The sequence below is a fragment of the Rhinopithecus bieti genome, unplaced genomic scaffold (genome assembly GCF_001698545.2).
Source record: "Rhinopithecus bieti isolate Rb0 unplaced genomic scaffold, ASM169854v2 scaffold_15133, whole genome shotgun sequence".
Classification (NCBI taxonomy): domain Eukaryota; kingdom Metazoa; phylum Chordata; class Mammalia; order Primates; family Cercopithecidae; genus Rhinopithecus; species Rhinopithecus bieti.
Window position 1 is genome coordinate 1646971 of NW_016808815.1, and position 25918 is coordinate 1672888.

General features: G+C 39.8%; 1 protein-coding gene across 1 annotated transcript in view; it reads left to right on the plus strand.

The window, feature by feature from the left end:
• Positions 1-25918, plus strand: part of ANO4 (anoctamin 4) — a 411426-nt gene that overhangs the window by 218090 nt on the left and 167418 nt on the right. Inside the window, 2 exon segments of the mRNA XM_017887290.1 lie at positions 4412-4548; positions 7449-7607. Coding sequence (XP_017742779.1) covers positions 4412-4548; positions 7449-7607 — 296 coding nt within the window.

Genomic DNA, 25918 nt, shown 5'->3' on the forward strand with positions numbered 1-25918 from the left:
GAATGCTTGTGATTTTTGCACATTGATTTTGTATCCTGAGACTTTGCTGAAGTTGCTTATCAGCTTAAGGAGATTTTGGGCTGAGACGGTGGGGTTTTCTAAATATACAATCATGTCATCTGCAAACAGGGACAATTTGACTTCCTCATTTCCTAATTGAATACCCTTTATTTCTTTCTCTTGCCTGATTGCCCTGGCCAGAACTTCCAATACAATGTTGAATAAATGTGGTGAGAGGGGGCATCCTTGTCTTGTGCCTGTTTACAAAGGGAATGCTTCCAGTTCTTGCCCATTTGGTATGATATTGGCTGGGGGTTTGTCATTAATAGCTCTTATTATTTTGAGCTACATTCCATCAATACCTAGTTTATTGAGAGGTTTTCAGCATGAAGTGCTGTTGAATTTTGTCAAAGGCCTTTTCTGCATCTATTGAGATAATTATGTGGTTTTTGTCATTGATTCTGTTTACGTGATGGATTACATTCATTGGTTTGCATATGTTGAACCAGCCTTGCCTCCCATCCTTCTTGTCATTCTTAATGGACTTCTCAGAGTATTCGACTCTCTTTCTCATTTAATGAACCTAACAGCAAGATTCTACCAGGCAAATAATTATCGAACATTTTTCTATTTAGGAGAAGAAGTCTAAGGAGGGTGATGGGATTCATTCACAAGTGACCCTGTTTGGATGAACAGCATCTTTGTGATGTTTGTGCCCACAGATGGAAAGACCTCACTCCTGCTCTGACTGGACAGTGAGCTCTCAGAGTGGGGCCATGCCTGGGATGTCCAGTACTTCAGCCCCATTTCCTAGCTCAGCTCAGTGTCTGCCCGTGGTAGGCACTGAATAAATACTTATTGATTAAAAATTTTTTTAAAAAATTGGTTAACGTTGAAAGTTGAGAGTTGCTTTTTTCTTCTTAGAGAATCAATGTAAGTTTGAATCAAAGATTTTATTTTGTTTCTAAAACTTACCTTGTAGTTATAGCTGATAATATCAGAAACAGTGATGAAATATGGATGAAGGGCACATGGTTTTTATGCCTGTAGAGTGTTTATATGGCCTACAGTCTTCTTACTGACCATGGGTTCAGCTGGGCATCTCTCACAGCAGACTATCTAATCTCTGCTGAAGATACTAAGTGGCTGGCAGGCGATAAGGTTGGCTTAATATCACCTATTCTCTAATAGATTGCCATGACCGACTGATTTACCTGAGCTCAAGTGGCAGCAGCCCCATGACTTCCAGACAGTGATTCTGATGGGAAAGAAAGAGCTCTCTCCTTTCCCAAGTTAGCTGCTTCTTCTAGAATCAAATCCCTTGGGCCTTTCATGAGGATTAGAAATTCTCAACTTCAGCACCTAATTAATATTCTGGGCTTGATCACTCTGTGGTAGGTGCTGTCCTATGCATTGTAGGATGTTTAGCAGCATCCCTGGCCTCTACTCACTGAATACCACTTTCACTGTCCCCCTCTCCCTAGTAATGACAATAAAAATATCTCCAAACAATGTCAAATGTGGTCTGGGAGACAAAATTGGTCCCAACTGAGAACCATGGACATGGAGGACATTGTTGAACTGATTGTGCCAGTGTCAGAAAGTACTATTGATAGAAGATGACCTGGTATTTTCTATCTTTGGCAAAAGCCTGGGGGATACATATATATATCAAGAGTTTCTCCTTAGTATGAGCCGGTTACCTAGACATGAACCTCAGTGTCCTTATGAGTTTCCCCTTTATCTCACAACCCATCCCAAACCATTTCTCATAACAACCATTCCAAGTTGTAAATATCTCTTCTGCCTTCTTATATTGATAAGACCAAAATACTCACTTTAAGCTCCCAGAGTCTAGCTAGAATCAACAAATCAGCATTTGTTGTGGGTCTGCCATGTGTCAGCCACCCTGCTAATATGCACATTGATCTAATCCTCTTTGCCACCCTGAGAGAGAAGTTTGCTATTCCTGTCTCACCGGTGAGGAAACAGAAGCACATATTTATACAGCTAAGTGGCAGTGTTCAGAATAGGGAGCAGGTCTTCTGACTTGGTTAAATGATATTTTTATCTTATTGTTCAAATCTCATCAACATCGACTTGAAATTTAATTTAATCATTGTCTGCTTGAAAATTTAATCACATTACTTGAAACTGTGGAGTCCTGACTTGTGAATAAGAATCATGTTAGGAAAACCATATGCAAAGTCCCAGAACCATAGAATGTTAGAGGAAAAGGGTTCTCAGGTATCATTACATTGTGACCATCTTAAGGTCATCATTCTGTCATTCTATGTTGAAGGCTTACTCTGTGCCAGAGCCTCTGTACATCAGTCAAGACGGACAAGGTCCTTGCTCTATGGAACTTACATTGTAATAAGGTAAACATCCCGTAAACAAGTCTAATAAATAAGTGAACAAATAAGATAATTACGGATTGTGTTAAGTGCTGGGAAGGAAATGAACAATGGGAGGAGAATAATTATGGGAGGGAGATCTTTTTACATCCAGTGGTCAGGGAAGTTGTCTTTGATCCTGACACCTTCCAAAACACTGGACATGTTACTCTTCCTCAAAAAGTGTTAGTTCCTCTCCATAAGCACCTAGCACAGTACCTGGCACAGTGTAGGTGCTGCAACCCTTGGCTGTATGAAAAGGCCATGATTTTTTTTTTGTAGCTTTATAGGTCTCAAATCCTATAATACATTGTTTTAGTTTCTTTTTGGTCCTGTAGCAAATTACTACAAGCTCAGTGGCCTCAAACAATATATTTATTATCTTATACTTCTGGACGTCAGAAGTCCCAAAATCAAGACTCTCCTCTCTGGAGGCTCCCGGGGAGAATCTGCTTTTTTGTCTTTTCTGTCTTCTAAAGGCCACCTGAGTTTCTTGGCTTGTGGCCGCATCCTGTATCCTCAAAGCCAGCAGCATAGCATCTTCCAATCTTTCTCTCTGATGCTGGCCTTCTTGCCTCCCTCTTCTAAAGACCCTTGTAATTAACATCAGGCTTACCTATATACTCTAAGATAATGTCCCCATTTTAAGATCCTTGGTGTCACACATCTGTAAAAATCCTTTCGGTGATAAAAAGGTAAGATATTAGCAGGTTCTAGGAATTAGATCACCTTTGGAGGGTCATAATTCATCCTCTCACAGTTAGCAATAAATGTTGATTTTATTTCTATGCCCATTATATTTTACAGATGAAAAACTTGAAAAGCTAGAAAAGTTGCCTAAAATCACATGCTTGGATATAGCTTTATACCTAGTCGTCTCCTCTAAGTAGATCATCTCTATTCTCTCTATATCCAAACTCTGCTCTTTTCATTAGAGAATTCACCACAATTTGCATGTCTTTGTTTTCTTTAGTTATTGCCACGAGGGCAGGAAGCCAGGTCACTTTTATTTGCCAAGGTGCAATCATCACGCACCTCTATGCCTGACACACAATGTGCACATCTCTAAAATGTTTTTGAATGAAAGAATGAATACTCTATTACAAGCTTGGGTAAGAAGAACCCAATCCCTCATGAATTATTTTGTGCAGTGGCTTCTGACAGGTTATAAACTCTCAGCCATTTTTAAAGCATCAAAAGAAAAAGTGAACTGCAATGCTGGCCCATAATTGAAGTGGATAAAAAAGAAGGGACTCAACCCATACCTGGCATTGTAATCTTTCCTCTGCTGGTGATGAACTTAACTTTCTGGCATGCTGTAAGGCGCTTTGCATTTGAACGTGGTAGTCTGTTCCTAGAACCGTGATATATAGCACTTTATATATTGACATGTTATTAACATCAACAGTCTTTTGAGAGAGCTTCTGAATGGCTCACTTGATTATTTCAATTCAGGATAAGAGGAAGAAAAAAAGGCTGAAAATCTAACTGCATGCTTTATTATTGTATTAGGTTTTCTCTGTTCTGCCTTAGAGAAGTAACAAAGGAGGAAAAAAATCACAGTTCTTACTGAACAGTGCAAGTGGCACTTTTATGGGTTCACTTGGCAAGCTGTACGACACTTAAATGAAAAAATAAAATAAAATTTAAAAGTGTAGGTCATCTCCAACCCTTTTCCAACCTAGAAGTCTTAGATCAAAGTACCTTGTGCTAAGCAACTGTGCAAAGGAAAGCTAAACAAATGTAACACCTCCTGCTATCATGAAAGACAAATTATATTTACGTTACAGAGGTACTCTGCTTTTTATTTTCCTTACTCTTGCCTAATGAATACACTGTTTGGTCAATCATGTTTTATGTCTGACATCCTTTTCTTTTGAAATAATATACCTATCACTCAAAGTGTTATTGAAATGATGGGAAAATATGAACCCAAAGGGAGATGTTTTCTCTTTTAGTATTGCTTTCAAGATCCTAGTTTTACCCTCCTTATAATGTATTTACCTTGGTTCTAGTGGCCAAGGATGTCAATATTCTTTTTGATGAATTAGAAGCTGCCAGCAGTCCTTGCAAAGATGACGATTCTCTTCTTCACCCTGGAAACCTGACTAGTACTTCAGATGATGCCAGCAGATTGGAAGCCGGGGGAGAGGTAAGAGTATATGATTTCTTACAAATGTAATTCATGATCCCAGCAGGAACCTATGAAGCATGTTCCAATGGACTGTTTAAAGTCATAAACTCATTGAACTGTAGGCTCTTATAAAACAAGGGATAGGTTTTATATTCCTTTGACATCCCCCATGTCTAAGCATATTTCAAGGATCCTAAATCTACCTACACTCAAAACAAAGTTTCAGTTTTTCTTAAACCTATTATTTCTTTAAACTGTCTATCATTTTAAGATAGCCTGCATTCTTGAGTGTCTCCCACTGGTACAAAATAAGCTTTACAGGGATGGACTTCCTTGTATAGATCCTCCGGTAGGTAGAATGGTGACCTAAAATGCACCGCCTTCAGTTGATTGTGTTGTCTAAAGCCTCTCTGACTTTCCATTTGCCTCTGTAAGCTGGCAACTTCATTGCATCTGTAAATGGACCCATCTATTTGTGTGCCATTTGGGAAAAATTAGTATTTTGTTGGAGGCATTCCCCTTTGTTCAGGTTGTGTCTCAATAGAGTTTCATATTTCCTTTGTACATGCTCTGGGTACAATTAATAGGCACACCGAATCAGAGTAATTTATGTGTTTCATATTCCTAATGCTTTTTATATTCCAGAGCTAGTTAACTACTGAAAGGATGACACCTGGGATAGAGAAAATTGTTTACTCTTACCAAGCTTTGCAGACCTCACCCCACAGATACTACACGCAGCTATCCATGTTTCTTTTTCCATTTTTTTCTGTTTGTTTCGTTTTAAGGAAAAACTCATTCTGTTATTATCTGTTCACACAGATACTTTGGATACCATAATGTGGCATAACGAATGGACTTTGAAAGGGACCTCAGACAGCAACTAGTCTCATCCCTGTAACTTACAGATGAGGAATCAGTCTCAGAAATGTTAGGGCTTTGCTGAAGGTGGTACAACTTATTGTTCTGCTTGGAGCCAATACCCCTCCTGATGTCTTGGCTGAAGCCATTTTTGAAGGCAGATGCTAATATGCTGAATTCACAGGACAGCCTTCTTGCTTGGCAAATAAGTATTACTAAAGTGCTTATTCAGGTAGACTCCTGAGTGTCTCTTAATGTAAAAGCCAAAACATAGTCAGTGAGGATTGGTCATCAACCAAAAATGTCTACACCAAGACATGGTACATGGTCATTCCATTCCCCCAGCTGAGATGTTTTTTCGGTTAAGGTTTGTGCAAGAATGTGGTTTCTAGCAATGGTCCTTTAGGTCTGGCATGTTTGCCTTCTTCATACTACCATTGGAAAAGATAGAATCCACCATTTTCACCTGTCTGGGTTTATAGACGTAATTTTGAAACCTATTAGGCTGAGAAGTTTGGCTCCAGCCCAATGAGCCCGTACTTGATGGTCTCTTTCAATGTTGTACAGCAAGCCTGAAGAGCCTGGATGAAAATTCAATCTATTCCTTTTGTTCTTTACTTTTTAATATTACTGCAAAATAATATTTGTAGCTTCTACGTAAGTTACAAAGTGTAATAATAAAATGAACACCTGGAACCACCATCTGATTTGTGAACTAGAATGCTATTTTTCAAATTATAGTGGCAACCTAATTGTAGATTACTACTCTAGTTGTTTTTTAATGGACTGGAAAATTAATATTAGAGTATATGCAAATAGAAAGGGTAAATAATTGTTTTGTGAAACTTGTCTCATGTTATGTATATGTATGTTTACATATATGCACACAAAGATAGAATGTTTTTCTTGTTGTGGGTAAAAAAAAAAAAGAGAAACACTGAACTAGAATATTCCTAAAACCACTGAAGCTACTTTCCATCCCATACCTCTACCCTACCAGAGGTACCATCTTTCTAAATTTTATTGTGTTTTATTCTCTTGCTCTAAAGATAGTTTTACCACATAGATTTGTAGTCTTAACAACTTAGATTTACTTTATTTTATGCTTTGTGAAAAATGATATCATGTGGTATAAAGTCTTCTGAGACTTGCTTTTTTTCATCAGTGTTGTTTTAAGATTCATTTTATCGTTAGAAGCAACTATAGTTTATTCATTTTTACTGCTGTATAATATTCCAGTAAATGAACTTTCTAAAATTTATTTATCTATTTATTGTCTGTTCATGGACATTTGAGTTGACTCCAACTTTAAACATTTTTCTACTATTACAAGTAATGTTGCTATGAATATTCATATACATGACTCCTACTTGCCTTATCAAGAATTTTTCTCTAGGCTTACATGTTACGCAGATGTTCAGTTCTGCAAGATAATGTTAATGTGTTTTCCAGAGTGAGAATATCAATTTTAATTCTCATCTCACCTGCAGAATATGAAAGTCCTTAGTCACTTCACATCCTTGGCTACACTCAGTATTTTTAGGTGTTTCACATTTTGCCCACTTAACTCAATGCTTCTTCCAATTTTATTTTGTTTCCTCTTAATTACATTTTCACTAATGAATATGTAATTGAACACAATGAAAAAATTATTATTATTATTATTATTATTATTATTTTGAGATGGAGTCTCAGTCTGTCACCCAGGCTGGAGTACAGTGGCACAGTCTTGGCTCACCACAACCTCCGCCTCCCAGGTTCAAGCAATTCCCCTGCCTTAGCCTCCAGAGTAGCTGGGACTACAGGTGCATGCCACCATGCCCAGCTAATTTTTGTATTTTTAGTAGAGATAGGGTTTCACCATACTGGCCAGGCTGGTCTTGAACTCCTGACCTCATGATCCACCCGCCTCGGCCTCCCAAAGTGCTGGAATTACAGGCGTGAGCCACTGCGCCTAACCTGAAAAAGTTATTTAGTTTTAATTGTGCTTTAACATTACTCACTTGAACCTTAGTTTGATGAATGACTTAAACTGGTCCCTTTCTCTTTGTGTGCAGACAGTGCCAGAAAGAAACAAATCAAATGGACTTTACTTTAGAGATGGGAAGTGTCGAATTGACTACATCCTTGTGTACAGAAAATCCAACCCCCAGACTGAAAAGAGAGAAGTATTTGAAAGAAATATTAGAGCAGAAGGATTGCAAATGGAGAAAGAGGTAAATAGTTTGCTTGGTTGAGAAAAATATGTACATACCTGTTCATATTAAGAGGCAATAAGAAATAAGCAAGTAGTCATAATGTTAACCAAACATTTCATTGGGTCAGAGTTTTCCAGTCTTCAGCGTTTGGGGAATGTTCTAGCATTTAGACTTTCACAACACAGTTTGCTTTTGAGATAATTTTAATGCCAAATGATTCCATGTAAATCAAAATATTCTATTCCAATTAAATGGATTGTTTCAAAGTGTGATTCTTTATCTAACTTACTATGTCTGCCGTTTCTCCATATATGTAAATGGAGGGTTCTATTCGCATAGATTAAAGAAAACTTTGAGTGAAATGCAGTCGCTCTCTCTAGAGGTTCTTTTTACATTTCGGGAAATATCATGAGATTGGGCATCCTTATACACCAGAGGAGACCGCTTGGCCAATTTGGCCAAAAGCAGCTGGAACTTACAAAAATGATTCCAGTTTTAAGAGACATTCAGGCTATTTTTTTCAGGGGGCCAAGCTCAAGAGTGACCTTACCAGTGTTTGGTTCTTCCCCTTCCCTCCTTCTCTACATGGGGAGCTTCAAGAAAGAGCTAAGTAAGGAATGTACAAGAGGCCAGCCAGGCCTCTGACAGTAATCCACGATGGGCTTATGGTGTTCCCAGGAATACTGTGCACATTTGTAGAACTTGGCCTGTTAACTGAATTATGTAACTCTTCTCAGCTTCTCCCTAAACATTGTGCAAAGCTTCTGGAGCTTTTCATAGTCAATAAGAATAACATATTGGCAATTTAAGATGTTTACTTCTGATTCTGCTCCTCAAGGCTGAGGGGGATGGATCTTTGAAGCCAGACATCCAGGTTTTTCTTTGTATGATGCTGTTGCAGTTTGTGCAACCTGCGAGTTGTGCCAAGGTATCAAATATTAGAAGCATAATATGCATGTACTTGTTATCTGGTCTTGGGACACTTCAGCTAAATAGGACTTTTTCAGATATGTTAGGCTGACCTCAGCTCTTGAACGTTTATAACACAGAAGCAGCATTTTTCTGGAATGTCTCCAAGAGAATTGGAAAATGGTGAGATGAATGTGGCTGTAAGGAAACAGGTTCTTATTCTCAGGAAAGTAGAACCATCTTTCTCAAAGACCATCTTAATTAGAAGTTCCCTGGAGCAACAAACATAATTTGAAATGTTGTTTCTTCCACCTTAGTGGAGTTCCAGAAAATCTTTCCTATGCAAACTGAGTGTATAGTTGATAAATCGTACTCTTTAAGTTCTAAATTGTCTCAGTAAGACAATTACATTTTTTCTTAACATTAATAGCACATTCATATTTTTCTCCTTAATCATGCCTTCATCTTTTATTCTCATTCCTAAGTGGCAGAATTTTTATATGAAGAAATAAAAGATCTGAATTGCTACTTAATCTGAAATAATGGAAGGCCTCCCTCTGACCCATTCTGACTCTGTCAAAATTCTGATTCCCATCAAAACTAGATAGCTTTGTTCAATTAATGCAAGATTTATATTTTAAGCTTCATAAGTATTCTCTACAGGCCTAGGGCTTCTTCTGTATAGATCTTTTCAATGTTATTTCATGATTTATTAGTTAGAACTCAAAAAGCCTAATGCTTTTTCACATAGTGCACATTAAAGTGATGGAAAATGTCCTGTTGTGTATCCTAAAGCATCACCTGTACTGCAGTGTTCAGCTACCAAAGTTTGAGGAGGATCATTCTGCCTGTTGTACAGTTGTGCTGCACAGTACAGTGTGGACCATGCTGTGAAGGATGGACTGCTTGTACAATTTTGTCTATATACAAGATAATTTTGTTTGTTAGAATTTTTTAAAACATGTTTACAGGTATTTGTTTTAATGTGTACTGGAAAAAATAACAGTTGGAAAAGGGAATTATCACTATATGGCAGAACTTCATAAAAACTTATCTAAGCATTTCTCCCCTCCCCACTTTCCCCCAAAAGTTCTTCTCTGGGCATCACCTTCCATGTTTCTCCTTTCTTCTACAGTCTTTCAGGCACTACAAACAGCTAGGTCTTCCCCTTTCTGGAACCTTCTTCACAAGTGGCCTCTCCCGCTGCCTGGCTCCAGTCTTGCCTTGGCTTTGCATAAGTGGTGCAATTTTTCTCTCACGCAGCCTCCTAGCTCTGCTTTGAATCTTCATGGCCTCAGTCAGCTCAGCAAGAAAAGGGCCTTTGCAGGTTCTCTTACAGATAAATTAATTTTTTCCTGCCACAAATAATTAAAAGAAAATATCCCTTGGCTGAACAATAAACAAACCTTCATCCTTTATTCTCTATAATAAATGGCAGAATTTTTATATGAAGGATCTACATCATGTTATTAAATTTAGAAACCATTGGAAGTACTTTTATTTAAATCAAGATTTTTTATAAACAGCTACAGCAGAAAGACAATTTTAATGGCGATTTCAGCTTCCAGGAGTTAATTCAACCTTTTATAGGACATAAAATGAATAACTTAGTTAAGGGTGGAAAAGAAAAAACACCCCAGGGACCGTCGTACATCTGAAACATTTGACACTATGTACATTTTATGAATTATTAGTATCTTCTTAATTAGCTGCTGTCATGATGTCCAACAATTATGAAAAACATGTTTCACAGACAGAGGCTTATGTTTCCAAATAGACAAAGACAGGCTTTCTAGTACAGTTTAACATCCTTATCTTTTTAACATTGGATTTCAAGAAACACAACTAGGATAATCTTTAATTCATGATAAAAGTGAGGACATAGTCAAGTTTAATCTTTCTTAAAATCTTTGCTGCAGGCTGGTTAGTCAACAGATAAGTGCTTGCTTTGGTACCCTGGGTCTTTAATATTCTGCAATTCAGCTTTCATGATACCCCAGAGAAAGCAATTTACAACGAAGTTCTCAAACAAAATATCATTGAAGTCCAGGTGATTTACTTCTTAGTATCTATCCACTTAAAACTGATTCCCTTCTTAAAGGTAAGCTCGTATTTACTAATTAACATTTTCTATTTTTGATTTTTTTCATTTTTAATTCTATGTCCATTATCGATCTTTGGGTACCTATTTGAAATCACTGTCCTCAATAAGACATTTATCTTTTCCTTTGTATAACTAGTAAGAGGATGAGTTAACTTGGAATTATTTGGAATGTATGAGTAGCAATTGTATTAATGGAGCACCCTCCTGCTTTAGAATCATGTGAAACATTGGGAAAGACCTTTATCATTACAGTCATTACAAAACTAATATAATTAGGTAAATCATATCATCTTGATGATGGTTATTTCATTCAAGAAATATTTATTGCACACTCACTGTATGCCAGGCATTGCTTTAAAGACTATGGTCTCAACAGCAACAAATAAAACAGAAAAAAATCCCTGCCTTGTTGGAACTTAAGCAAAAAATATGTACAATATATACAAATATCAGTAAGTGCTAAAGAGAAAAAAGTAAAGCAGGAAGTGTTGAGAGGGGCTTGCAATTTTATAAAAGTCAGAAAAAGTGGGCCTCTTTTCCACAGAAAGAGAATAGCAAGTGCAAAGAGAACAGCTCCACAGGATGGAGCATGCCTGGGTGTTCATGTAACAGTGAGGATGCCAGTATGACTGACGTTCACTGAGCAAGGTGAAGAATAGTGGGAAACTATACTAACAAGGCATTGGAAGCCTTAGTAGTCACTGAGGGATGTTAGCTTTTCTCTGAGTGACATAGGAAGCCACCGGAGAGATTTGAGCAGAAGTATAAGAGCTGTTTTCTGTTTTATTAAGGGCTTTCAGGTTGCCTGGTAAGATTAGACTGTGGGAGGTGGAGGTGGCAAGGGCAGAAGCAGGGAGCATAATTAGGAGATTCGTTGCAAGAATCCAGGAAAGAGATGCAAGAATTGGTCAAGCACGTAGAAGAAAAGAAGATGAAAAGAGTGGAAAGTAGTGCTGATGGGAATTGCAGATAGATTGAATGGGCAGTGTAAAAGAGAAGAGTCACAGACTATTTGTCTGACACATGGTATTTAGCTAAGAAGTTGAGAGAAGACAGTTGCCACTTACAGGGATGCGGAAAAGAGTAGGTCAGATTGTAGAGTTGTTAAGTTTGAGGTATCCCAATGGAGATGTTGGGTAAGATAGAAGAGTCTGGGATTCAAGGAGAGATCTGGGCTAGAGATACACATTTGAATGAGATCTCCAAAGGAGTAACTGCAAATCAAAATGAGAAGAGGTCCAAGGATTGAGCCATGGGGAACACTAGTGTTACAATTTGGATGATAAAAAGGAGGCAGCAGAAGAGACTAAGAAGGAGTCACCAAGGAGCTAGAAGAAAAATCTAGAGAGTGTGGTTCAGGAGAGACGGAGGAATCAACTGTATCAAATGCTGTTGATTGGGTGTGCATGTTCAAGGCTGAAAGTTAATCATTGGATTTAGCAATCTGGCAGGTTTAGGTGGTCTGGGCAAGAGAAGTTTCAATGGAGAAGTTGGGGGTAGAGAAGTCGGGGGTGAAAGCTTCATTAAAGTGTCTTCAAGAAAGAATGGGAAGAGAAAATACAGAGACAACAAATACAAATCGTTCTTTCAATATGTTTCACTCTAAAGGAATGGAGAGAAATAGAATGATAACTGGAGTATGAAGTTGGGTCAAAAAAGAGTTCTTTCTATTTTAGATGGGAGAAATCAATACATATTTTCATGCTAATAAAAACTATATATTTGAGATGGAAAATTGATGTTGGGAAGAGTGGAGGAAGAATTTTTAGAGAAATGTCCTTGAAGCAATAAGAAAAGAATGACCACAAGTATCTCTCATTGCATGGACTCACCTATCTGCATCTGCGCCCATAGATGCAACCTTTCCGCAGTGCTAAGGGTGTCCTGTCCATACTCATTGGGAAGGCCAACCCTTCACTGTGCTTCCGAGACCCCATACCCACTCAGTCCCACTCAAATACATTGCCCCCAAAAGAGATAAAATGTAGTAAGCTTTAAAAACTGAAATGTACAAACAATACAATTTGTGGAAATTGTTTCTATTTGCACTCATCTCTCAGGAGTGAAAAATGCAACTGCAGTTAGCACACACATACACATGCATGAGCGCATGCGGGTGCACAGTTGAGGTTGAGTATCTTGGATACTTCTCTGTACTATGATACAAATTACATTATCAATATTTTTATGCTCACATTTATTAATCACTTACTATTATAATTCCCGTTTAACAGGTGAGACCATTGGTAACTTCTCCCAGGCAACATAAGTAGTAAGAGATAAAGCCAGTATTAAAATCTAAGCATACTTGCTCTTTGCCCTTATATTGTGTTGATTTCTGGTATGTAAAGGTGAATCTCAGGGTTAAAGAAGTTAGGAGAGGCTGGGCGCGGTGGCTCATGCCTGCAATCCCAGCACTTTGGGAGGCCGAGGCGGGCAGATCACGACGAGGTCAGGAAACCAAGACCATCCTGGCTAACACAGCGAAACCCTGTCTCTACAGAAAAAAAAAAAAAAAAAATTAGCTGGGCATGGTGGCGGGCGCCTGTAGCCCCAGCTACTCAGGAGGCTGAGGCAGGAGAATGGTGTGAACCCAGGAGGCAGAGCTTGCAGTGAGCCGAGATCATGCCACTGCACTGCAGCCTGGGCGACAGAGCAAGACTTCGTCTCACCAAAAAAAAAAAAAAAAAAGAAAGAAGTTAGGAGGAGATAGACTGAGAAGACAAGTAGTATTATGAAAAGGTAAAGGAACAAGGAAAATTGGGGTGAATAATGAAGTTGGGTGCTGCCCAAACTGTGGTTCTTATGCACTTTGGCCTCTAGTAGCCATAGACTTGAATCTTGGTATACAACCGCTTACAATCTGAGTGGTCATGGGCAGTTTATCAGATTTTTATGGATCTCTGTTTCCATTTTTAATCATGAAGGTAATATCATTTATTGTAAATGATGAAGATTAAGTGGGCCTATATATGCAAAATACAAAGTAGTACCAATCTTTTCTTAATTTTACTTTTAAATTTCATATTATTGTTTTACTTCCAGTGTATTCGTTCAGCTACCTTCTATTTATGGCAAGTGATACTTGTTTTCCATTTATGACTGATATAAAAGCTTTCCGTAAAATTATTATTTTATAAAGTGAGTTATTTAAAGAAATATATGAAATTAAGATATGGTAGATGATATGACAAATCTGACAAAAATTGTGAAGGTGGCCCGAGAATGATAGAATTCTGCATTACTTGGCTAGTCCTTGTGGTGGATAGACTCTAAGGTCTGTGATGCCTGCTTCCTTTTCACACCTTTGGATTATCCCTTCCCCTTGAGTTCAGGTGGGAACTGTGGCTTATATTTAAACAATAGAATATGGGCTTTACCATCGTAGAATATGACAAATGTAATGGGATGTCACTCCTGTGATTATCTTACGGTATATAAGATCTCATCTCAGCAGACTGGCATTAGAGAGACCCTCCTTGCTGGCTTTGAAGAAGTAAGCTACCATATTGTGAGACAGCCTATGAAGAGGGCCACATAGCAAAGAAAGGTGGGGTAGCCTCTAGGATCTGGGAGTCACTCCCAGCTGACATCCAGCGACAAGCAGAGATCTTAGTCCTACAGCCACAAGGAGATGAATTCTGCCAATAACTGGGAATCCTGGAAGCAGGTCTTTCTTCAGTTGAGCCACTGATGAGACTACAGCCCCAGGCAAGACCTACATCATAGCCTGGTGAGACCCTAAAGCAGAGAACCCAGCTCAGCTGTGCCTGACTGCCACCCTCTAGAAACTGTGAGATAATTAATATGTGTAGTTGTAAGCCTCCAAGCCTATAGTAATTTATTATGCAGCAATAGGTAATTAATACAGTGATTAAAAGTCGGGGATCAGACATTCTGAGTGTTCATTTGGTTCTACCATTACAAGCTGTGTGCCCTTGTAAAAGTTAACTTATCTGCAGAATGAGGCTAATAATGGGATTTATCTCATGGGTTATGTTAATTAAATGAGATCATTTATATCAAGTGCTTATCTCTGTGCGTTTTACATGGTAAGCATTTAGTACACTACATTATTGTCATCATTACCGTTATCATAACAGCTAAATACAGTGTGTTAACACTTTTACTTTATAATAGTTTTCAAGGTAAACTTTAAGAAAATTTTTCATACAGTTTATAAATCCTTTATAATGCAACCATTAGGAATAGCAACATCGGCGGGTCATATGTTGTTACTGTGTATGCATTAATGAGATTTATACTTTAATGCTCTTGGAAGAACTGGGAATACGTTTGGTAACAAGTTTAGCATGATCGAGGTTCAGATGTTTATCTGCTTGGAGAGGATTTGGTTTGGTTTTCGATTCATCTGGGTATAAAGTTATAGATCAATTCAGAGCTTAAGAAAAACAACAACAACAAAACTGTATTTGATTGTCCATCCCAGTGTTTCTTTACCCCATTCAAGGGAAATCTTCACAAAGATTTCCCTATTTAAAGAGCTAATCTCATGCAGATGACTCTCTGCCCTTGTAGGCTTCCTGCCCAAATTCCCCTAATTTCATCCCCATTTCTATACTGCAGCCACATCCAACTTGTTGCTGTAGATACTCTCTCGGCATCCAGAACTCCGAGGATACAAGAATGACAGTGTCCTCCCTTCCTTCACAGTTGAAAACATGGTAATGAGTGTCTCAAATAAATCAGTGTCAGGACTATGTGCACTACCCAGATTTCTGTCCTCTAGTGCTTTCTGGTCTGAAAAAAAAAAAAAAAGAAAATCAGACTTCTTCACCCAATAATCTCCACTTCGCTCCACTCAAGCTTCTTATATGTCACACACATATATTACCAAGGGTCTCAAGTTGAGGTGAAGAGAAAGGAGAATTTAGGACAGTCATAACCAAAGAAGGAAGAAAGCAGATTTTCTTCTGAACCTCAGAGGCCTGGAGATTCCTTGAGTGTCTTTCAGGAGCTACCAATGTCAGTCCACACTTGTGGTGGCTTTTCTGTTAACTTGTGTCTTAGGTTGGATTTCCTAAGCATAAGCAGAACTTGAGGTGAGAATTCTTCAAGTTGTTGATGGGTTGGGCAGTCTTAGGAGAAAGGGAAGTGAGAGGAGCAGAAGAGAACAGCTAAGCCAAAAGTGTGGCCTCAGCTGGACACTGAAGGTAGTGACCTTCAGTCTGATCCCACAGGGGAGCTCAGTAATCAGCAGGTGCAGCATAGAACTGGTCCCCTTTTCAGACACGGGCCCCCATGTCAGTCATTCATTGGCTGAGGTCTGTGGAGGTGGTGGGAGGTAGGCACTGCCCGTTTGGCTGAGGGTCATTCCAGGCACCATCAGCATACATTACCACTGGTATTGAGTTAGTAGTAGAGATGCTGCCAAATCTGTGGTATTCAGACAGCCCTTCTTGAGATGCCAGCAAACATGAAATTCATGGGGTCCTTGACCAAGTGAAGAGAGAACAAGTACACATTGGAATTTCTTCTGTTTTAATTTGTTCTTCTAATTTTAGGATGCTATGTCTAAAAGGTAAAGATTCCATGTTGCTAGTGTAATCATTTTGAGGGAAGACATACATGTGGCCAACAAGCATATTAAAAGCTCAATATCACTGCATTAGAGAAATGCAAATTAAAACCACAGTGAGATAGCATCTCACACCAGTCAGAATGGTATTATTAATAACTAAAAAGTCAAAAAATAACAGATGTTGGCGAAGTTGTGGAGAAAAGGGAATGTTTAGACACTGCTGGTGGGAGTTTAGATTAGTTCAATCATTGTGGAAAGCAGTGTGGAGATTCTTCAAAGAACTAAAAACAGAATTACCATTCAACCCAGCAATCCCATTACTGTGTATATACCCAAAGGAATGTAAGTCATTCTACCATATAGACACATACACATGTATGTTCACTGCAGCACTCTTCACAATAGCAAAGACATGTAATCCACCTAAATGCTCATCAATGGCAGGTTGGATAAAGAAAATATGGTACTTAAACACATCATAGAATATTATGCAGCTGTAAAAAAGAACAAGATCATGTTCTTTGTAGGGACATGGTTGGAGCTGGAGGCCATTATCCTTAGCAAACTAACGCAGGAACAGAAAGCCAAATACTGCCTATTTTTACTTATAAATGGGAGCTGAACGATGAGAGCACATGGACACATGTCTCTTCTTTTTTGAGAGAGGGACTTTGTCTTACTGGTTTTTATATTCCAAAGACTTATTACAGTGCTTAGCTTGTGGAATCCTGAGTTTGCTACAAAAAGATTGTGGATAGCTGATTTTCACATCTGAGTCTGGGTAACAACAGTCAATTCATCTCCAGGGTTTTTCAACGTTGACCCTATTGACATTTAGGGCTGGATAATTCTTTGTTGTAGAGGGCTACTCTGTGCTTTACAGGATATTTGGCAGCATCTCTAGCCTCTACCCACTAAATACCAGTAGCACCTCCTTCAAATAATGACAACCAATCCAAGCATTGTCACACGTCCTGGTGTCGGGGGAGGGAGGAATCATCCCTAGCCGAGAATCCTTGGGTTTGGCCCTTGGTCCAACATTATATGGTTTGTTGTAAAGTCCAGGGGGTAGGGCTTCCATTCTTTTGTCCATGTTGGACCAGCTTATTTCAGCACTCTTAACATCAGACTCTTGAATCAGAAAAGAGGCCTATGTGTTTGAGGGGAAGAATAGAGTATGTGAAGACTGGCTCTCGAGTCAGACAGCTGGGATTTAGATCCACTTACTACTTCACCACTTACTAAGTAACTGGGTAAAGCTGTTAATCTCTGTGCCTTAGTTTCTTTGTTTGCTAAGTGTCAGATGATTCCTATCTCAAGGGCCATTATGAGGACAAAATGAGTTAATAAATTGCAATATGCTTAGGAAAGAGTCTGGACATATTGACAGCTTTAATGCATGGCTGTTGTTGATATTGATAGTATTGATAAAGAAGGGAGTGACTTCAATCCCTGGTCATCCTGTTCCTGAAGCTCAGGCATTCAACCCTGTCACCTCTTGGGCTGAGAGTCCTTGTGTGTCTCAGGAAAGCTGAAAGGACCTGGTAGATGGCAAGAGATACAATGATAAGTCTCACCTCATCACCAGGACTCAGTCCACCTACCACTGCCCCATAGCAGTCTATAGAATCAGGGCTGTATTCTTGCTGGTTCATCTTGTTAGGGCAATTTTATCAAATTGGTGATGGTTTGAGAGAAGGTGCTCTCTCTCCTTTCCCTCTCAGTCTTACTCTAATTTCTGAGACCAGTTTAAAGATCTAAGGGCCTCATTATCGCCTCAACTGCTTTTGCTTACTTAGATAAACAAAGTTTAATCAAAACATTTATGTTGCCAGGTCAAGATGACCAGTACAAAGTTATCTTGATTTACTCAAAGAATTATTCCAAATCAACACGTATTTCATATGACTCATGCATATTACTTCAGTCAAGACAGACCAACTTTAAAGGAAAAAACACCCATTATACAAGGCGCAGCTGAGAAACTAAAGTCATATTATGAACTATTGTCATCCCACAAAAAGAAACTTACTTAATCTAAAAGATTTCTCAGCAGTCTAAATTTAACTTCTCTGATATAAAACACATTTCGCATTGTCATCATTATGTGCCAAATGTGGGCATCGTATTATATTTATGAAAGGAACTGAAGTCCTTTCTTTGTGATATTTTGCTCCTGCTGTTTTGCTATGTGATGTTAAATTGCTGAAAATTATGCAAAGTATATATCATGAATATGACACTAATTATTCATTAATGGCATGGAGAGATTTAAAAGCTTTGAAGCAGCCTGGAGAACTGTAAATCCGTTTACAATCTCCTGCTCGTAACCCTTACAAGTGAAAAATTTGAAAAAGATGAAGTGTAAGCTGAGTATTATTAATTGAACTTGACATACCTTAGTTGCAAAAGTGATGATGCAGCACTGCCTCTTGAGGCAAGGGCCCTGGCTTAGCTCACTTCCTGTTGTGTCTTAGGCATATTTTAAGAGCAGTTTGTAGTGTCTAATGACTCCATTTCCAGATGAAGTCATTCATTCATTCATTCATTCATCGAATGTCTGATGAATATCTACTACTATTGAAGGAAGGGAGGCCTTAAATAAATATATCAGATGTAATAGGTATTGTGGAGAAATATACAGGAATCCTGGGAAGGAGTCACTATTTCATTTCAGGAGTTCAAGAAAAATCTCTATGATAATGGGTGAACTAAGCACAAAGAGAAATTGGAATTTGCATTTCTAAACCCAACTCTCTAAAGCATTGTGGAATTTTCCCACTGCTGGGTTTCCTTTGTCTTGTGCACCCAGATGCAGGCTGGCATGGGTGTAGGAAGAGTAAGTGGAGTAACTGAATGTGGGTATATGGAAACAGGAGGAATAGCTGGATTTGGCTGTATAGACTCTGGTGTTTGCAGCTGAATGAACTCTTACAGGGCACGGAGCAGGGGAAAAAAATCAAGTGCATGAGCCATGTTGGGATTTTGGAGAGGCTCGACCTGACCTGGTTGCAAACACCTCCCTAACTTGTCCTTTTCCATTAATCAGTTGAACCTTCATTCTGGGTGCTACCTCTTCACTTTTGCCTATCCAGAAACCCAAAGTTTCTTCTTTAAAATTCTTCCCTAGTACTTACAACTGCTTGACTCCTCTTTCATTTGGGGTTGTGCAGGAAAACCACTCTGTGTCCTCCGAGAATGAAGTGTTCAATACAGAGTTTCACAACACTGTAAGACCACTTAAAAGGTTGGGTGTGGAGGTCAGGGAATCTATCTCCCATCACTTCAGCCTGAAGCACCACAGCAGCAGGTCTCAGATGCCGGCGTGGAAGCCACTGGGATCTCAATAACGCCTGACTGCAGCACGTGATTCTCAAAACTTACCTGGAGCTGCTTCAAACCTCAAATCTGCCTGTAACTACCTGCCTGAGAAACAGCCTCTCCTTTCCCACCTTCCATCTGAGCACCCATTATTGTATACTTTAACCCAGAACTTTGTGGAGAAGGGGATTCTGGGAAACCAGAACCAGGTTCTGGTCCCAGCTTCTCAGCAATGCAGAGGACACCTCAGAAGGGGGTGCTAAGGTGACAACAAACAGTATAGTGCAGTCACCAGCCCTCCTAACAGATTGCCCCTTGTCCCTTCATTTGAGGCCATACTAGCCCCATCTCTGTAATATTCAGATGGTTTAAAAGTTGTAAGGTCTGAACTCTAACACCTGCCTTTGAGATGACGGAGGAGCAGCTATTTCTATTTTTTAACATGGGCATGACTGAGTAAATTGCCCACAGTCAGAGTTCCTCCCAGAAACCCACGTCTTTGTTCTGATGCTAACGTTAGGCAACTGTCTTTCAAAGCATAGCAGAATTCATTGAGACCCAATATTTAATTGGATAGTCAGCAGCAGCCACAAGCCTGCCTGTGGAAATGTCCTTGTGTTTGTGATGCAGGGGAGGGAAAAGCAACAAGGAAAGACAAGCTAAAAATTCCTTCCACCATAACTGCCCACAGAGGAATTAAAGAAGATTCCCTTTGTCACATCCAGCCCCTACAGTGATACAGTATCAATCCTCATGCACATACGTATTGAGCATCTGTTATGTTCCAGGCACTGTGCCAGGCACTGGAGAATTAAAAAAAAATGTTCTAGTTATCTATTGTTGCATAACAAACAACTCCAAAACTTGTATGTTAAAATCATAGTCATTCTTTTTGCTCTCAAATCTGCAATTGAGCATGACTTGGAAGGGATAGCTGTCCTCTGCTCCATGGGACATCAGTTGGAGCAGCACTACTAGTGTCTGGAGGACCCCTCTTTTAAGGTGGCTGACTCACGTGGCTGGAATGTTGGTGCTGGCTGTCAGCTGAAAGCTCAGCCAGGGTTGTGGGCTGTGGGCCTTTTCACATGCTGCCTGGGCTTTCTGATGACATTGTGGCTGGGTTCTAGGAGAACAAGGTAAAAGTGAACTTTAATGACCTAGCCCTAGAAGCATTTATTCTGCTGTACTCCACTGGGAAAGGCAGAATGAAGGGGAAGGGACATAGATTCCACCTCTTGAAGGAGAGTCATAAGGTTCTAGAAGATGTGTGGGATAAGCAGTAATGTTGGGGCCATCTTTGGAAATTACAAGCTGCCACAATATGCTTAGTGTATTTGAGAAGCTCACTAACTAGCAATGAATGCAGATGTGAAACAGATAGAATACAGTTTGAAAAGTTCTATGGAAGCCCTGGGGAATTTCATACTCTGCACAGAGATTTCAGAAAGGTTAAGAGAGGTGACCTGGGACTTAAAGGATGACTAGATGTTCACAAAGCCAGAAAGTAGAAGGGCATGGCATTCCAGATGGGAAACAACATAAATAATGGCATGATAGACTTTTGATTGAGGCCTCAGGGCTCCTCTGTGCACCTCTGCTTCCCAGACAGAGTGTGAATCCCATGAGGGCTGGACAGATTTCTCCCTAGTCCCTAGCACAGTGTCTGGTTCATCATGTCATCTTGACTTTCACGTAGTATATGCTCACTTAGCAATTTCCCAGGAACATAATTGACATCAGATACAATTGTTCTTCTAGACCTTAATGACAGAGCTAGAAAGATGTGCATTTTTTAGTCATTTTTTTCCAAAATATTGCAACCAAATATCATTTAGCCTCTTTACAACCAAATCCATCACACTGTACTCATATGTAAATAAGAATCATCTCAATGCCAGTTTCTTTCAGGCCAAGGATTTTATTAAACAAACTATACCAGCCATTACCTGCAAACTTTGCCAAGATCATCTTGGATCTTCTTCCAAGAAGGTGTTATTGCTCACTAGAGTACTTTGTTTTTCAGCTCCGTTCTTCGTTCTCTCTTTTTTCTACACATGTTGAAATTAAAAAGAGTTTTCTAGAAGACCAGGAGTAGAGCAGGCAGAAAAATGAAACTACACTACACATGATTTTCCTTGACCTTAGCAGTCCAGCAGGCAGGAAAGAAAAGTACATGTGGTGAGACCTCGTGTCCATTAGCGTCTCAGAAATGCATTATGTCACCTCTTGGGGACTCTCTTCCTCCTGAGTCTGTAGGTTCCTTTGTTCAACCAGAATATTATTTTGGATTGTATAGCAGTAAATCACTTTGGCCATCATCTGAGGCTGCCTTGATTCAGTTTCTCAGACTCTAATGAGAATCTTCTGAAATCTAGTCCTTTATCAGTGACTTATGGATAACATCATATAGTTATAAAAGGGTAACCTGTTTGAGGCGTTCACTGTTGCTTCTGATTGTTCAGGGGATCTCCCCAACTGCAATTATCTGTAGAAACTCCACTTGAGTGAAAACTGTTAGTCTTGATTCCTTATGTCACATAATGTTTTGCTTAGTTGACAGAATACAGTTAAGCCATCAATTAAGTACAGAATTTTAGTTTATCATTTCCTTTTTTTCTCTTGTTCCATTTATACATAGCAAAGCTGTACCTTAATGCCTTTTTTAAAATAACTCTTTTTAGGGAAAGAGAGTTCTAAGTAAACTCTTAAATACTTGGAACTGAAACTTTCTTTGAATGATGTCTTAGTTTATTTTGTGTTGCCACAACAGAATACGTGAGATGGGGTAATTTATGAAGAAAAGATTATCATTTAGTTCATGGTTCTGCGGGCTGGAAAGTGCAGAAAGCACAGCACCAACACTTGCTCAGCTTCTGGCGAGGGCTTTTGTGCTTCATCACATCATGAAGTACGGAAGCACATGTGAAGCGGAAGTACATGTGAAGAGGCAAAACCTGGGAGGCATCCTGGTGTCATAACAACCCACTTTTGTGGGACTAATCCATTCCTGCAGGAACAGATGCAGTCTCGCCAGAGTGAGAGCAAGCACCAAGCCACCCACAAGGGCAGCACCCTCATGACCCAAACACCTCCCTAAAGCCCCACCTCACCACACCGCCACACTGGTGAGCACATTTCAACATGAGTTTTGGTGGAGACAAACAAACCACATCCAAACCATGGCCAGTGGGTTTAAATAGTCCAAAAATGTCATTGGGGAGTATATTGACTGTGATAATAAACCTGCTGTTGAATTATCCCAACCATTTTTTAATTTATTACTTTTATTTCTTCAGACAGAGTCTGCTCTGTTGCCCAGGCTGGAGTGCAGTGGCACGATCTTAGCTCACCGCAAACTCCACCTCCCAGGTTCAAGTGGTTCTCATGCCTCAGCCTCCTGAGTAGCTGGGATTACAGGCGTACACCACCAAGCCCGGCTACTTTCCTGTATTTTCCAGCCTGCAGAACCATGAACTAAATGATAATCTTTCCTCCATAAATTACCCCGTCTTAGGTATTCTGTTGTGGCAACACAAAATGAACTAAGACATTATTTTTGTATTTATTTTTAGTAGAGATGGGGTTTCGCCATGCTGTCCAGGCTGGTCTCAAACCCCTGGCCTCAGGTGATCTGCCCACTTCAGCCTCCCAAAGTGATAGAATTACAGGTGTGAGCCATCATTCCCAGCCCCAACCGGTTTTTTAAATCGTTATTTCATGTCCCTCATTACTTAGCTTTGATTCTATAGTTCATCATCATGACCACTTACAAGCACCTGAATTCTCTCACTCCTTTATTCCTTTGACTTATTTGCCTGGCAAAGCCCCAACCTTGGTTAAACTGCATCTTGTTCATGCCCACACCCGAGTGATTTAATGTTGTGGGAAAAAACATGCTGACTGGTTCACTTTACATCATACCACAGTCTCACACGGGTACCAGAGAATGCTTAGTGAGCCTGGTACTTTTGCTTTCTTCGTCTCTATAAAAATTAAGTAACTTTCTTCCTCCCTCTCTTCCCCTTTCTCTCTTTCTCTCTTTGCTTCTTTCTTTCATTGATTCAATTTTAAACTTTCAATCATTAAATAATTATATAGTGCCTGGCACAATTCAGGGCACTTGGGATACATCAGTGAACAAATCAGAGAGCCCCCGCCCTTGTGAAACTCACATTCTAGTGAGGGAGACCGTGAACAATAAACATAATAAATAAGTAAATAATATATGTTAGAAGGTGATAAATGGAGGGCCAGGTGCAGTGGCTCATGTTTGTAATCCCAGCTCTTTGGGAGGCCAAGGTGGGAGGATTGCTTGAGTCCCAAGTTCAAGACTAGCCTGGACAACATGGCAAACCTTTGTTTCTACAAAAAATACAAAAAATTAGCCAGATGTATTGCAGCATACCTGTAGTCCCAGCTACTTGGGAGGCTGAGGCAGGAGGATTACTTGAGCCTGCGAGGTTGAGGCTGCAGTGGGCCGAGATTGCGCCATTGCAATCCAGCCTCGGCAACAAGTGAGAACCTGTCTCAAAAAAAAAAAAAAAAACCATAAAAGAAGGTGATAAATGATATGATACAAGAAAAACCAGAGCAGAGTATGGGTATGAGAGCACTAAGGGTAAAAGGATAGTCATTTTAAATAGGGTGTTGGCTAGGGGCTTACTGAAGGTGACGTTTGACTAAGATCTTGAATAGGTGAGGGAGTTGGCCCACTTCACACTCTCTCTCCCCAATCAACCTTCTCACCTGTTTTCTCCGCACCCTCACCTCCCTCAATGCCTACACACACATACACTGTTCTGCTGATAACCTTGCCTATACTCTGATAGAAAATAAAAATGGTCAGACAGGATCTTCTATGACTTCCCACCCTCAACCTTCCCTCCCACCACTCTGTATGCGCTGTCCCGGAGCTCTCCTATTATTCACTGTATCCCCTGTTACCTCACCTTCTCAGGGACTTTACTCCTGTAATTGTCTCCCCTCTCTCTCTTGCATCATTATTTTTCCTCTCTACTCAGTTGTTACAAACATGCTCTTGTAACTCACAAGACGAAATATCCCTTGACCCCTATACTCTCCTCTAATGACCACTCCGTTTCTCTTCTACACTTCAGAGAAAACTTCTTGAAAGATTTGTCTAGTGTCCCGTCTTCATCTCCTCACCTACCATTCTTTTTTCCAATTTCTCAGTTTGGGCTTTCTCCCTCACTATTTCACAGAAACTGCTTTTATAAAGGTGGCCTGTGATCACATCCAGCAGTCATGCCATCTCTGCTCTCTTACTGGCCTCACCAGCAGCTTTTCTCCACGTGGTGAGTCATTCCCTCCTTAAGAAAAACGTGCTTCTCTTGGCTTTGGTGACATCTCATGCTTTCCTGGATTTCTTCCTTCTTCATTGGCTCTTTCTCAATCCTCTTTGCTCACCTTCTCTTCTGTCTGATCTTCAAATATTAGTCTTTTAAGACTTGATCCTGGGTCCCCTTTTCTTCTGTGTCTCCATCTTCCTGTGATTTTGTCCAGTTCCATAGCTTTATATAGCTTCTGCCTGTCACTCGAGGCTTTGTCATCTCAGAGGCTTCAGGCAGCAGGGTTTACTTTTTGATCTCAGGATGCAGAGGTGGAGGAGGAGAAATGCTCCTTGCAGCGACCGGGGACCCAGATAACAGAAGCTGCATCCAGACACCTGCCTCTGGGGCAGGGAAAGGCAAATCACACACCCGACTTCAAGCCTCTGCTCACAGCTGAACGGCTAGACTCATCATATGGCTCCTGCCTACCCTAGTGGGCCAAGGAGCTCAGATTTCCCTGTGCCCGAAGGAGAGGAGAATGGATGCCAGCGACACACTAGTGACCCCCACAGAAAATGTTTTCAAATGTACTTTATGTATACATGTACCTACATATTCACATGCACACACACACCCTATAAAGTAGGTGAGGGTAATTATATCAACATTATACCAATGAGGAAGTGATAATGAGTTGAGGTATAATCTATCAGGTTTCTCTGTTATTAAAAATCATAGGAGCCCCATTTCTTGACAGTTTTGTATAACCTTTAGGTAAAAACACTTGATAGGCTATACTGCTGTGTGCCCTGCAGCATCCTCTAATTTTGATCAGCATTTCACCAGGAGATAAATACAACAGACTTAGAAGAGCTGTCATAACCTTTCCCAAGTGCACATGTGTACCTATGTAACAAACCCACACATTCTGCACATGTATACCTATGTAACAAACCTGCACATTCTGCACATGTATACCTATGTAACAAACCTGCACATTCTGCACGTGTACCTATGTAACAAACCTGCACATTCTGCACGTGTACCTATGTAACAAACCTGCACATTCTGCACATGTGTACCTATGTAACAAACCTGCACATTCTGCACATGTGTACCTATGTAACACCTGCACATTCTGCACATGTATACCTATGTAACA